The following is a 15,966-nucleotide window of genomic DNA, read 5'->3' as shown; positions in this document are numbered from 1 at the left end:
CTTGGGTCTTCTGGAAGAAAAGACAGTGCACTTTAACTGCTGCGCAAACTCTCCAGGCACTTGAATGGACAGTTCTTAAGGAGATCTGGACAAAGCATATTTGGACCAGAACAATACAGTATGAGCTTGACCTGTTGAATGAACAAAAACAACAGAGTGGCTGGAACACTGTAGGTAAGGGACAGAGTGAAGGAAGTCAGGCCTAATTTAGATGAGCTAGAATCTGGATTCTATTTTAAGAGGACGTCTTGAAGAGACGGGCCACTGCTTTGAGAAAAATCACCTTAACTGCTGTTTGAAGGACAGAGTGTAGACAGTTTTGTGGAGGCAAGGATATTCAATTACTAGGTCTCAGCAGAAGTTTAAACAGAAAATAGAGGTTCGACTAGAAATGTAGTAGAGGAGAATGAAAGTGCTCACATCTGGCACATTTTTCATGGAGCCAATGGGTTTTCATTCATGAAAATGGGGAAAGAAGACTCAAGATTCATACCAGAGAAATATGTGGTACATTCAGTATGATGGAGTAGTCTTACACATGGGAACTGAAGGAAAGAATTGGTGGGTATAGGAAGGAGCCTGGATACCTATGGAAGATAATATTTTAAGAACCAAATAAAGAAATAATTGATGGCTGTGGTCACTGGCTATGCTAAGAAACATTTTGTGCAATCATGGAAAGGAAAGATTAATTGCAGCAGACTGATAAAAAAGTTCAAGAAAAGAAAAGAAAGAAGTAGAAACTGAAAACACAGGATTCTGTTGATTAGGGAATCATTAAAAGAGCAAAGTAAGAGACATATTATGGAAGTTATTTTCCTTTTTATGGTAAGTAATATGGACACATGTATATGCATAAGAGAGAGAAGGGAGGAGAGGGAAGAGAGAAAGGAAAGGAAAATAAGGTTCTTAAATGAACAGAAGAGATGTGATTCAAGACAATGAATTGGCAAAGGAGAGACATTTCTACTATTGCCTGAGGAGACAAACAGGTAGACATGAATACAAGTAGCTCCTGCCTGATTGTTTTTCTATGAAATATATCTCAAGGTCATTATTAGACAATGTTGGTGAGTTGAAGGGTGCTTTGGGGAGAGAGGTATAAATTAATCCTCTTAAAAAGAAAGAAAAGGAACTTACTAGCCAAAGTGGTTAAATAGTCTGTACTTCATTTCATTTGATGCTGAGTACTCATGAATTTTAAGTAAATCCATTCCCCCATTAAGTGTTTTTTTTTTTTTTTCCCTCTAGCCATGTTTAGTTGCTTAGAAGGTGGGAAGAAATAGGTTAAACTGAAGTTACAATGGGTATATGATACAGAGAGACAGGCGAGCAATGGGGTTAAGGAATTTTTAAAACTGCAAGAGGGGTAGGGACATGCAAGATAATGTCTAGTGACTGAATGGTAAGAGGATGCTGTGATGAGGTTTGAGTAACAATGATAAGCACCCAAGTGTTGGTGAGTTGGAAAGGAGGGAGCAATGGTCAAAAGTCACACTGAATAAAATTGCAGCAGCAAGTTGACAAGTGAATAAGTGACAGAAGATGACTGACTGTTCAACAGAAACAAGAGTCCAGGAGCCCAGAGTATTTCTAGGGTCTCATACATATAGCTTCTGTATCAGAAGAAACAAACAAAAAAAACAAATGAAAAGAATGAGCTCAGAAAAGTTAGGTTTTCCATTTGTTGTCAGAAAGCTGAGGTTACTTCTACTTGATAGACTGCTTAAATTTAGTTCCCGAGAATAAGGAGCTAAATAGGCAGGTAGGGTGTGTACAAGTTTAAAACTGATGTTTCAAAGAATAGAAGAGAAACAGAAACACATATAGTCAAGAGGCAAGATGAAACTAGAAATGGAAAATTCCTGCTGGCAGCTAATCCATGCAACAAAGCATATTCTAACTTCTGTCCACTGATAACATAAACTGCTTAAGGATGAATATTCATTATGTCTTTTTATCTTCAGGGCTTCACAGTGCTTCAAGTACTCAGAATTGGTGTACTGGGCTCACAGTGGTGTAGATGGGTGGGAAAGCATGTACAAGCACCCTGGGATTGAGCAGAGTAACACAAAACAAAATAACTCAGACCTATTTCTGAAGAGATAAATTTAATCACTTATTTCATGTGTGTCTACCTGCATGGCATCTTGGCTACATACAATTCAAATTACTACTACTGCTCCTGATGTTGCACTTTATAACAAGCCAAGGATGAAAGTAACAGAAGAAAGGCAAGGGTCAATTCTCTATGGTTGGGGAATTTTCTTCCACTGAATGAAAGAGACACATACTGTGCAATTTTCTGTCATTGTATGTTTTTTGCTTTGTGCTACCAAAAAGTAAATAAATATTTAAGTTACCTTGCATCAACTCCATCAAATACTTTTTGACACTCATTTCCAATGACTTCTTGCTTTAGATAGTATAGCATCCTTACACGAAGCAAAACTCTACAAACAACAAATAAAGTAAACAAAATGAGACAAAGATATTAGTCACTAAAGCAAAAAAACTGGGGGGGGGTATCTATAAATGTTTGTAATTTTTTGTTTTGTTTGTTTGCAAGAGGATTTGTATGTAGTTTTGGCTGGCCTAGAACTCTATGAGTAGAACATGCATGCCTTGAACTCATGGATGAAGTCTCCTGCATCGCCTTCCAAGCACGTGTATTCCACTTGTTTATATAGAGTCTTTCAATAATAGAGTAATGATTATATATGATCAAATGACACTCATCACTAATGCTACACAAAAGACACTGCAAAAATCTACACAATGGTGACTATTTAGTACCCGGGAAGAGGGGAGTTCATCTGGAGATTAAATTTATGATAAAAATATATGTTTCATGAGTGCTTGAGGTATCATATGAAGTTAAAATCTTAGACCACACTATCACTAGCCTAGGTCTTAAGATGGATGCACTCAGGAAAGTGAATGTTTAAAGAAGTGCTTCTACAGTATCCTCTACCTACTTGTTGCAGTGGTGCTTCACATGTTTCTTGTAGCCTTCATCTTGAAGGAGCTGCTCAGGATTGTATTTTCGAAGCCACTCCGCTTTCTGTATATCAAAGGAGCTTGTCTGAGTCTTTACTTTCTTTCCCTTTCGGCCTCTGGGCACAGGAGCTGAGAGGCCTGTTAAGACAAGAAGTACACATGAAATCAGAAATAACCTGTATAAAAAGCTATGGTTTGGAAGATTTTTACAATGCAAAAAATTGCTAGAGACTTTCTGGGGTCTCTGCAGGAGACTGTGCTAAAGACCTCTATATAATGACAATAGAACTGACACAATCACATGTCAAACACAATTCAAGATGGTTTTATAAAAATTAAGTCAAATTTCATAAATGAGACAATAATTTACCTCAAATTACAATACTCATTTTGGTTTCCTTTGGATTTAAAACCTATCCTCCTCTTTTACTATTGGTTCAATAGTTATCAGAACTGTATCTGTTCTTTGTTTTTCAGAATTTGCTTTATTAATAAATAACATGGAATGGTCTAGCCTTAAGATAGCTAAAGTCATTTTTATGTCCTTGAGAGTTCTATTGTGAATTTCTTTAAAGAATAAAAAAAGCATCATTGTTTAGGTTGATCACATGGGTCACAGGTACTTAGTTTTCCAGGAAAGGAAATCAACTACAACTGAGTCTACACAGTCCTATACTGGCTAATCTATTCATCTATCCCAGAAACCAGCAACACATGAATCGAAGCTTATTCCTTGCTTATTATCATTGCATACGCTTATGAAAAATTTAGCATTTGTTTCTAGATTTTATGTTCTATAACTTACTTATTAATCAAAGAATCTGTAGGATATATTATGAGGTTTAGTTCAACAACTTTAACCATAAAGTAGTAATTTACAGTGACCAGAGATGTCATATTCATTAATCTCTAGGAAGTTTGACTTGTTTCACTTTTAATTCTTGACAATTACAAATGATGCAATTTGGACTATATCATCTGATTTTTTTACCTTATCAGTAAACAGAACCAGTACATTAAAGAAAATTTTTTTCATTTTGTAAAAATTACTTTTTAGCATTCAGAATTATGCACTTCATTATGATGGAATGGGCAGAGCTTGTGATTATAGAATCAAAGGAGGTTAATATTCTGGGAGGTTTTGCAGCCATTATATTTAGTTTTGCACCTGATCTTTAGTTTTCTTTCCTGAGGACTGCACTAAGCAGTATGTGGCACACACTTTTATTACCTTCCCAGCTCACATCTAGCGATCTTCACTCTCTCCAGAGGAAAGCATCAGCCAGTTAGAATCTGGCTCTAAGAGGCCAGGGGTATTAGGGATCTGATTCACTTAAGCAGCTTTAACTACAGCCCTTATCTATTCATGACCAATTTTAGAGGTTCCTGACATCATGAATTCTTGAAAAATCAGGAAATGTGAAGCACATCAGAATCTTTTCAACTCCTTCAAAGTTAATAAAATTGTCAGTACAGAATATTTGCTTCCAAGTTCCAAAATTTTATAGGCCCCTTCATTCTTCCTATTTTCGAGGGGTTGAACCTATTTTTCAAAGTATGGACTATTAGCATACACAAAAGTGTATGGAACAGTATAATGGATCCCACATTCAATTATTTTCCAGTTTCAGTAAACATTAATGCATGGCCAATTTGTTTAATCTATACTCTTTTCCACAATACCACATAATTTGTTGACATGAATCTAGGATAGCTATCATTTAATTCACGAATCTAATGGTTACCTTTAACTAAAAGGTAAGGTGCCCGCCCGTAAACATCAAAGGCATAGACTAATGAATAGTTTCTTTTCTTTCTTTCTTTTTTTTTTTGGTTTTTCGAGACAGGGTTTCTCTGTGTAGCTTTGGAGCCTATCCTGGCACACATTCTGGAGACCAGGCTGGCCTCGAACTCACAGAGATCCGCCTGCCTCTGCCTCCCGGGTGCTGGGATTAAAGGCGTGCACCACCAACACCCGGCGTAATGAATAGTTTCTTAATACTGAGTATTCTAATGTATAACCATCTAGTAAAGATAATATATTTGCCTTGTATTATTTATCTCAGTCATGATATAAATTAAGGCCCCAAAATGAAACATGTTGTTAAGACACATCTCTTTTAAGTTACAGTTATATTTTTTTAAGCTCTACTAATTTTTTGTTTGTTTTTGTTTTTGCAAGATGGGGGTTCTCTGGATATTCTGGAACTTGTTTTATATACCAGGCTGGCCTGAAACTCACAGAAATCAGGCTGCCTCTGCCTCTTGAGTGCAGTTCTTCACTGGGAGGCACTGTCTGTGCACATCTAGAATCTATGCATTAAATACCAGCAACATGCTCAAAGTTGAGATAAATTATGGAGGGGAGGCAATCTGGGACACAGGATCATGTCCAGTTGAGAAACACTATTCTCCAATCATTTTCAGCCTTACAATTAATTTGTTGAAAAAGTCAAGTCTTTTCTTCTATAGAATTGAGCGAGCTTAATGCTTTGCATTTCTTCCTTTATTTTAAATGTGGGTTTTTAGGGAAGAACATAGTCATGTGTGTGATTCTTTCACCTTTACCTAAAGGCTAGTGCTTCAGATAAACTAATTTGAAGACCACCTTACCCAAAACAAATGCTTGCTATTGTGCTACCTTGAAAACATATAATGGCTACAGCATGACTGCACAGGGTTTATTACAACCTGTATCTGTTTAAAATCTATATTCTATGTCTTCTACCTAGCTATAATGTAAGGTAGAGGAGCTCAGCAATCGTCTCTATTTTATTTTATACCACATGTATATTGTACAAGAATATATACTAGACAGAGAGTAAATATTTTGTGATTCAGAAAAACAAAACTATAACAAAAATGTAAAGCACAATAATTTTTCATTTTTGAAGAAAATGCAATTGTCTTATGGCCAAAATTTATTTTATACTGAAATGAACATTCTGTTAACAAAGCTGTAGAGAATATTTCTTGCATATACCAATGGTAGCATTGCAAGCCTGTCACGTTGGACAGCAAACTACTGATGTGTTACATACTTCAACAGACATACTAATTGCTGAGAACTCAGTTAAAAAGCAGATTGTGATTCAGTTAAGTCTGAGGCCTTAAATTGTACACTTACAGGAGATGATATGATCTACCTAAAAACCATATTTAAGGCACTACAGATACAAATACCATCAATGGTAAAAGATTTACCTATTTTCATGAGAAAGATAGTACAGAGCTCCCTACTGAAACTTAGTTTCAACTGTGTCAAACCGGACCCGAATGCCCATCATTAAAGGAGATGCAAGTCAAATTATCAAACACTGATACCATGGAATACTAATAAAAAGCTTCGAAATGAGACACAAGTACAGGGACATATTGTGACATACTGTGATGTCAACAGTTTGCAAAATGAGACAAATTCAACACTAATATGAAAAACAAAACAAAACAAAACCCTCATCTATGATACTGGCACTATCTGAAGCTGGATTTTTGAGTGTAAAGGTTAAGTTCATTAATACTATCTATATTACTTTAAATTTTACATTAAGTACTTTTTATACATCACAATTTTTTTTTTTAAGGAAACAAATATACTTGCCTAAATGGTTTTGTAGCTCACGTGTCTGGCCATCTTCAGTGGGAGTGATGAGATCCCATATGAAACCTTTAATTTTCTCATCACCACGATAATGAACAAGGCAATAGGCCAAAAGAGCTCGGCAAATGATTTCTACATCTTGTTCATTTAACTGCCGCTTAAAACGCCCATGAGATAGAATCTCTCTCCATCGGCCCCACCTGGTTAAAAAAGGGATAATCACAGTAATACTGACTTAAGTCTGAGCAAAAATATAAACTCATGAATAAAAGCCAGGAAAAAGAAAAATTCTGTCATCATAAAGTTTTACTAAAGCTTTCTCTTGTGTATAGAGCAAAGAAGCATGGAATATTAACTTTTAGAATTATCTTACTCAGTGACAGATAGTGGCATTATCTTCTTTAAATTACTTAATGTATGCAGATTTCAGAACAAGGAGCAAGACATAGTGATTCACTCAACCAGTGTAAATACAGAAAGATAATATATGCTAAATAGAAATTTGGTATACTTATAAATACTATTGATTCTAATAAGACTGAAAATAGTATATATTTAAGTTTCTATATAATTGCTTATGACAAATACTAAACAAAACATTTTACCCATAAACCAGGAGGTTCTTCTCAACTCTAAAGCATTCAGTTCTTCCGTAGCCACTCCGGTCACAGGGTCTCCGGAGTTTGGGTTTTTCTTCTCCTTCACTTTCAGCTTCAGATAATTCAGCCAATTCATCTTTTGTGGCACTAAAAGGTCTGGTTTGCTTCCTAATTCTTGGGGTGTCGATAACTAAACTGTTCTGTAAAATTTAATGTTACATTTAAGGAAGGTTCTTTAACAATTTACAGTAAAACTTTATTTTCACCTTTTAAATTATAGAAACAAATGATAGTAGAAAGAAAAAATAAGTAAGATATCTACTACCCTACCAACTGAAGAGACTTTCTTTTAAAACTGTTATGATATATAATTTTGTGGCATTATATTCATACACTAAAAACAATAGGTATTTTCTGTGGATAGTAGAAAAAAATTTACTGTTTCTACAATAACCATAATATATTTTAGGTTTGCTTTATTTGGATTGCTTTCAACTTAAAAATAAATAATGCTGAAGTAAATCTTTTTTATATAAATTTATCTTAAAGACAAAAGGAAAATCAAATGTATAGGGGTGGTAATACTGGTCAAATGCTGTGAATATTTTGCAGAACTAGAAACATGTTTAGTTCTGTACAGAATAATTATAATAGTATATAAAGGAGAGGCAGTGTCTCAATTCCTAATGACCAATTCAATTTAACTCATTCAATGCAACTCATATGTCTGCTTCTCTAATAATAGGTACTATTGATACAAAGATCATACATTTTCTGCTTTAAAGGAATCCAAAATTTTGGCAGTCAAATAATGTGTTACAAATAAATACTACTCAGGATGTAATGTTTTACAATATGAAAAAATTGCAAAAGCTGTTTAGGAATTAAGTTATAAAGAACGTTTAAAGAACTGGAATTTTGCAAGGCAGTCAATATCATTACAAGACAAGAAAGATACTTAGGAAAGCCCCAGAGCAGAAAAAGATACATAGCAGAGGAAGCCAGGATCAGAAAATAGAGGTGATTTTATTTTGTACTCAATATACTGCACTTAAAAAGTACATGTATAATGTTGGTATTTTTTGTTACACATAGCAAGCTTTGCTAAGTTTCTCTGATAGCAAGCTAATATTTTTGCTTGCCTAATTAACATTTTAGAGGATTCACACTGAGAATACAGAAATTTCCTGTTTATTTTTTAAACATTAGTTTATTTATGTATTTTATGTATGTAAGTGCTCTTTCTACATGTACTTTTGCATGCCAGAAAAAGAAATCTAATGCCATTGTAGATGGCTGTGAGCCATCATGTCATGCTGTGAAGGAACTCCGGACCTTTGGAAGAGTTGAACCATCTCTCCTGCCCCATGTTTTTCTTAAATAATCCACTAATTAAAAATTTACTACAGGTTTTACCTACTATAATTATTATCATAGTGGACTGGGGTGATTTTTACATTTCCATCATTTCTTCTATATTTATTAATTGGAATTTTTGTAAGGAAGAATTGTCAATTTTGCTTTTCTCAAGTTTTTTCTCATTTTAAAAAAACATTTATTTATTTATTTATTTATTTATTTATTTATTTATTTATTTATTTATTATGTGTACAGTGTTCTGTCCAGGTCAGAAGAGGGCACCAGGTCGCATTACAGATGGTTGTGGGCCACCATGTGGTTGATGGGAATTGAACTCAGGACCTCTGGAAGAGCAGCCAGTGCTCTTAACTGCTGAGCCATCTCTCCAGCCCTTTTCTCATTTTTTTTTTTTAATGATTTGTATTTGAATAATTTTTCAGGTGTATTTTGTTCATAATCTTTTAAGATCTAGCTGAATATTGACCAGAGAAATAGGAACTTTCATATGAACATCAGCTACAAACAGTAACCAGCCTGATGCCACTTTCATAAATACTTACCCTGCCACTGATGGCATCTATATCTATTTCTGCTTTTTTAGCCCATTTTTGCCAGAAGTTAGGATCATCTAAGGAAATATCTGTCCGGTTTCCAGATGCTACAAAACTTGCCTGAAATATATAATAGCAAGATTTAAAAATACAAAGAAAAAAAAAAACATGAACACAAAATTTGAATTTAGCATACAACATCTCTTGAAAGCCAGTATTTTTAATGCCAGAATTCAGAAACAGAATAAGAAGGTTACTATTGTGAGTTAACTTGAAAGATTTAATAAAACAGGGTAATAACTTCTTTTTGGTAGGAAAGAACACAAACAAAGCTATACTTTCTAAAATATGACAGGGGAATCAAGAAACTATGGTAGAACTAGCCAGGGGTGGTGGCAAACACTTTTAATCCCAGCATTCAGGAGGCAGAGTGTCCTTTTAAATTTTAGGCAAGCCTGGTCTGCATAGTGAGTTCTAGGACAGCCAGGACTATGGAGAGAGACCTTGTCTCAAAGAAACATACAAAAAACAAAAGAGAGGAGAAAAAACAAAATAGAAATTATGGTAGAATTTAATTTATGGCCTGGCAAGACAGCACTTTGCTCCCACTTTAACAAATAAATAATTAAAAATTTTAAATTACATGTTTGTGTTTGTATGCTATGTTTATGTAGTGTGTGTGTGTGTGTGTGTGTGTGTGTGTGTGTGTGTGTGTGTGTGTGTGTGTGGCCTGCAAGGTATATGTATGTGGAGGCCAGAGGCTATTATTTTTTTTTCTTTTATTTTTAATTTATTTTTATTTTTTGTGCATTAGTACATTTTCTGCGTGTATGTCTGGGTGAGGGTGTCAGAGCCTCTGGAACTGGAGTTACAGACCAGTGTGAACCACCAGGTGATGCTGGGAATTGAACCCAGGTCCTCTGGAAGAGCAGCCAGTGCTCCCAAGCTCTGAACCATCTCTCCAGCCCCCTTCTATTTGAGACAGGAGCTCTTCTTTCACTGATGAGCTAGGCAGGCTGACCAGCTAGCTTCAGGCTCAGCTTATGCTAAGGGTGCAGATGGGAAGCACTTATGCCCTGCTTTGTTGCTGTTTGCTTTAATGTAGTGGATGGAGACCTGAAGTCAGGTCCTCAGGCTTGTATAACAGGCACTCTAATGACTGAGCAATCCCTCAGACTATCTATAGTAAAGTCAATGTAATGAGTAACTCCTCTCCACAATTATTATGCATACAAACATAACACAAAATTCTTAAATTTTATGTGTGTTCATGTATGTATGTGGGTATGCATATGTATATGTATGAGGGTACATGTGTATGGAGGCCAGAGGACAACTTCAGATGAAATTCTCAAAAATACCACCTACATCTTTTGAATCATGGTATCTTCCAGCATGAAGCTCACCAATAGTCTCAAGAGGCTAGCCAGTGAACACTAGGGATCTGTTCTCACAGGTTTCTACCTAGCAATGACAGGCTGACAAGCATGTTTGTGTGGTCTGGAGATCAAACTTAGGTCCTTGTGATTACAAGGTGAGCACTATATTGACTGGGCCATTCCCCTACCTAACCTGCTATTTTGTTCTGTCTTTATTATACATAATCTTTAGTTCTTATCTATACTCCTTGTATTTCAAATATTTTTCCTGACTAATGGGTACAACTGTTTGTAGTTATTACATATATCCCATTTTACTGGGATAAGACTACATGTAAAAACTTGATATAAAATTAGAACAAATGGAGGAAAAGATTACCTATTATAATTGGTAGAATGTTTGCCAACTATGAACAAAGCCCTGGGTCAATACCTAGCCTATCATAAAACTGGGTATTGGTGGCGGCCTACCACTGTGATCACAATACTCTATGAGGTGAAGCAGCAAAATCAGATATTCAGTGTTATCCTGGGCTACACTGTAAGTTTGAAGGCAGTCTGGAGTACAAGACAGCCTATCTCAGAACAAAGCATAACAAAACAAAAACCCACATGTGGTTACTGAAGCTAATTTAGCATGTTCAAAGAAGAAAAAGAAACAAAAGATACAAATATTTTCAGAAGGTAATACGTGAACACCACTACTATATTTATAAATTAGGACTCTGTGATGGCTGCTCATGGTTGCCAACTTGACTACATTTGGAATTAACCAAAACCCAAATACTGGACACACCTGTAAGGGATTTTTTTTCTTAATTAAATCTGGATCTTTGAGGTGGGAATATCCAGTTTTAATTCAGAACTTTTTTTTCCATATCTTTTTTAAAATTATTTTTTACATTCCAATCCCAGTTCCCCCTCCCATCTTCCCTCCTACTCCCTCCACTCCCCCTTCCTCTGATCTGCTCCACGGAGAGGGTAAGGCCTCCCATAGGAAATCTATTAAGTCTGTCCCATCATCTAATTGAGGCAGGACCAAGTCACCCTCACACCCCTATGTCTAGGCTGGGCATGGTATCTCTCCATATAGAATGGGCTCCACTAAGTCAGTTTGTGCATTAGTCTTAGATCTTGAACCTACTGCCAGTGGTCTCATATGTTGTTCCAGTTACACCATTATCACTTATGTTAAGGGAGTCTAGTTTGTAATTCAGAACTTTTGAGGTGGTAAGATCCACCTTTAATCTAGGCCACACCTTCTGCTGGCAGCCTATGTAAAGAACATGGAAAAAGGAAGTTTGCTCTCTCTCTTCTTGCATGCTCTTGCCCTTGATAGCAACTCCATTCCATCACAGGCATTAGAGCCATTTTTTTCAGTATTCTGGTGTATACTGAAACCAGCTGGAAATCCAGCCTCATGGACTGAGCAACCACTGGATTCTTTGACCTTCTATTCATAGGTTGCCACTTTTGGATTAGCTGGACCTCAGCCTGTAAGTTAATCTACTAAATCCTCATTATATATACATGGATAGACAGACAGACAGACAGACAGACAAACATACAGACAGATAGATTCATTCTATAAGTTCTCAACCTTTTAAGGCTGCAACCCTTTGATACGTTTCCTTGTGTTGTGGTGACCCCCAGCCATAAAATCATTCTATTGCTACTTTATAAGTGTAATTTTGTTAGTTATGAATAGTAATGTAAATATCTGGTATGCAGGTTATCTGGCATGTGACACGAAATGGTTCATGATTCACAGGCTGAGAACCACTGCTCTAGAGAACCCTGACAAACCCTCACTGTGTGTTATTGTAAGAAGGAACCAAACTGAAGCCATTCTGAATAAAACTTACATTTTGAATAAGGATCAAATAAATTTTAAGTTCTCAAGACTTCCTGGTAACTGACATCAGGGACATCCTGGTTAGGAAGTTAAGACACACATGTGGGCAAGCCACACTGCCACACTTGAGCAAACTAACCAATGAGAACAAGATAAAAGAACCACATAGGTAGATGTTTCTGGTTTTCAGGTGTAAAATCTCTGTAATATTGTGCTCGGGGACAAAGTTCAGTTCCCAAAGTTCTGTTCTGTGATGCTAATGGATCAGGAGTGGCTTGATTTACAATAAATTTTTGTTTTCTCCTTTGGTGAGTTGTGTTGTCCCCAAGCAAACCTGGTAACATTACCTTAGCAAATGTTGACCCACGTCCTTCTGATTCAATTGTAATAGTTTTTGTTCGACGGAGTAAAATCTGATCAATATCTTCTTCACAGAACTTAGAGCCTTCATCTTCCTCCTCCATGATGGCTCCATATGCACCTCTTCGCAGCAGGTCTTCTATTTCCTTTTTGGAGAGCTGCTGAATCTAAATAGAAAAAAGGTAATTCTAGGAGTTACAGTATTTTAAAGGCCACAAAATATGGAAACTTCCCCTAAAGAACGCTTAAAAACATACAATGTCTTATTTTAGGCTTAGGTCTCATATGAAAATGAATTCCATATATATTATATAGAATTATATAGAATTATATAGAATATATTATAATATATATAATATATAATATATAATACTAAAGTTATATATTCAAGTTATTGACTTTTTATTGTTTTAAAAACATGAATTACGACCTAGCTAAAATGGTTTCAATTAAACCAATGCCTAAGGGCCAAGTAATCTCCATTTTAGAACTATGATCCTATATTAAGCAAAATATTTAACACAAAACAACAATAACAAACAAATGAACCCACAAACCATAATTTGTAACAAGACATAGCCAATGTTAGAAGTTGGAAATTTTTAACAACTGAAAAATCTTCCTGAATTCTACTAAGTTAAGCCATGATACAGATGTTCTCAGAAGATAGTAACCCTGTCTATCTTGGAAACATTCTTAAGGTCCAGCAGTTCTGAAGCTACATAGACAGAAGAAAAAGCACTCAAAGTACTAGCTAAACATTTCTCCATTCTGAAGATGCCCTTGTGCCCAAACAGTGAATGAGACAGTAAAAGTGACACAGACCCCAAGTAAAGCAAAAGTGTACATACACCACTGACAGTGCCGTCTCTTCCGCTCATGCTCTGTAGAACAGCCTTATCTAGGCCCAGTTTCAAGCTAGCTCGGTCAAACATCTCTCTCTCATAGGAGTTACGAGTCACTAATCTGTAGACTTTAACTGCTTTGTTCTGACCAATTCTGTGACAACGAGCTTGGGCCTACAGAAAATGAAAAGTTATAGATTATCTTTCACAAAATATATACAAACTATATACATAGAACAAGAAAGTTTTTGATTTGATGAGAAATAATTCCCACAATTGGCAGTAAATTAGATTTTAAGATTCTATTTATAACCCCTTAAGGGTTATTACATTTTTAAATTAAGTTAAATCAATGTATTTGTCTGTGTGTATGTGTGTGGGCAAATGTGTGCCAAGGCACAAGTATAGAGGTCAGAGGACAACTTTTGGGGATTGGCTCTCTCCTATTGTGTGGGTCCTGGGAATTAAATCAGGCTGCTAAACTTGACAGCAAGAGTCTTTATCAACTGAGCAATCTTGCCAGCCTGGATTATTGTATTTTAATGGGGATGTTGTTTGGCAACCCTTATCAGAAATCCAAAATCCTAGCTGAGTGTGGTAGTTCATCACAACAAGGGAATACCACCCTCACCACACTGCAAAAAAACCCCAAACAAACAAATCCAAAATAAACGAGAAATCATGCTGGGTATGGTGCTGTATGCCTTTCATCCCAGCACTTGGGAAACAGAAGCAGGCAGACCTCTGTGAGCTTTAAGGTCAGTTTGGTCTGTAGTGAGGTCTAGGCCAACCAGGGACACACAGTGAAACCTTGTGACCCAAAGTAAAAGAACATAAACTATTAAAAATAATAACAAATAATAATAACAAAAATGTAAAATAAATCTGAAATTTTCTGAGCATAAATATAACATGGAAAGTGGAAGAGACACTATGGAGCCTATAAAGGGAACGGGACTGTGTCCTTCAACATGAAGAGAATGATTTAATCTATACATTAATTTTTGGATAGACATTTGATATTTTGAACTATATTACACAAGCAAGCAATTTAAAATGGTGTCTTGTGGCTGGAGACATGGCTCTGTGGTTAAGAGCACTTACTTGTTCCTCCTATAGAGGAAATTCAAGGTCCCATGATAATTCACAACCAGTTGCATAGGATCCCACACAGTCTTCTGAGGACACAGGGACCCACTTACACACAGGCAAAATATTCACACATGTAAATAATAAGTAAATCTAAAAGGTTATTTTTTATTAAGATTGGTATATTTTTAATAATCTATTGTATTTCATAGCTATTCAAAGTATTACTATAATTATAGTATAATTAAAATTATCCTGGATAATAAACAAATTTCACTTATAATTTGTTTTCACGTCTCATCCCTTCCTAAATATGTATCCTCTGCAAATTTTGACTCTTTGTGGTCACTCTCTCTCTCTCTCTCTCTCTCTCTCTCTCTCTCTCTCTCTCTCTCTCTCTCTCTCTCTCTCTCTCCCTCTCTCTCTCTCTCTCTCTGAGATAGTAGTTTTCAAACTTATAGTATAGACTAGGCTAGTCTTTAACTCCCAGAGTTGTCCCTGCCTCATAGTCCTGGGATGAAAGGCATGTGCCATCACAACCAGCCTCTAAGCACTCTTATATACATAATTTATTTTTATTTAAATTGGAAACAAATCTGCCTCACATGTCAATCCCAGCTCCCTCCCCTCCTTCCCTACCCCCAAGAACCCTCTACCCTATCCCTCCTCCACTCCCCAGTGAGGGTGAGGCCCTCCATGAGGGATCCCCAAAGTCTGACATATCATCCAGGGCAGGACCTAGGCCCTCCCCCATGTGTCCAGGCTGAGAGAGCATCCCTCCACATAGAATGGGCTACCAAAGTCCATTTGTATGCCAGAGATAAATACTGATCTACTACCAGAGGCCCGATAGATTGCTGAAGCCTCCTCACTGACACCCACATTCTGGAGGTTCTGGATCAGTCCCATGCTGGCCTACCAGCCATTAGTCTAGGGTCCATGAGCTCCCCCTTGTTCTAGCCTCTGAACACTCTTAATATGGCTTATTTTATTTATGTTATGTGTATAAGTTTTTGTGTGCATGTATATATGTGCACCATGTATATTCCTGGTGCCCTCAGAGGTCAGAAGAGATATTCACTTTTCCTGGAGGGTTACAGATAACTGTAAGTTACCACATGCCTGACAAAAATTAAACACAGGTATTCTGGGAAAACAGCCAGGGATCTTAACTACCCCTAACCCCAATCACTCTTAACATTTTGGGTCTAAGAAGTCCATAGAAAGCTTAACTTTCAAGCTATCACTTATATATAGTATTTTGAACACGGGTATATTATGGCTCATTTTACATATGCTATATGATGCTTAGATTAGACTAAAAGAAA

The 15,966-nt window shown here is 36.3% G+C and overlaps 1 protein-coding gene across 11 annotated transcripts in view; it reads right to left on the bottom strand.

Annotated features, from left to right (window-relative positions):
- Chd9 (chromodomain helicase DNA binding protein 9) overlaps positions 1-15,966 on the bottom strand; it is a 231,300-nt gene that overhangs the window by 46,437 nt on the left and 168,897 nt on the right. For all 11 annotated transcript variants that reach the window (XM_027405561.2, XM_035442579.1, XM_027405565.2 and 8 more), the window contains 7 exons: positions 13,556-13,723; positions 12,692-12,871; positions 9,120-9,230; positions 7,207-7,400; positions 6,602-6,801; positions 2,979-3,138; positions 2,364-2,453 (listed from right to left, as the gene is read on the bottom strand). In XM_027405561.2, the coding sequence (XP_027261362.1) occupies positions 2,364-2,453; positions 2,979-3,138; positions 6,602-6,801; positions 7,207-7,400; positions 9,120-9,230; positions 12,692-12,871; positions 13,556-13,723 (1,103 nt within the window). The remainder of the gene's footprint in view (positions 1-2,363; positions 2,454-2,978; positions 3,139-6,601; positions 6,802-7,206; positions 7,401-9,119; positions 9,231-12,691; positions 12,872-13,555; positions 13,724-15,966) is intronic.

The sequence above is a fragment of the Cricetulus griseus genome, chromosome 3 (assembly GCF_003668045.3).
Source record: "Cricetulus griseus strain 17A/GY chromosome 3, alternate assembly CriGri-PICRH-1.0, whole genome shotgun sequence".
Lineage (NCBI taxonomy): Eukaryota > Metazoa > Chordata > Mammalia > Rodentia > Cricetidae > Cricetulus > Cricetulus griseus.
This window is presented reverse-complemented; position numbering and strand designations above follow the sequence as displayed.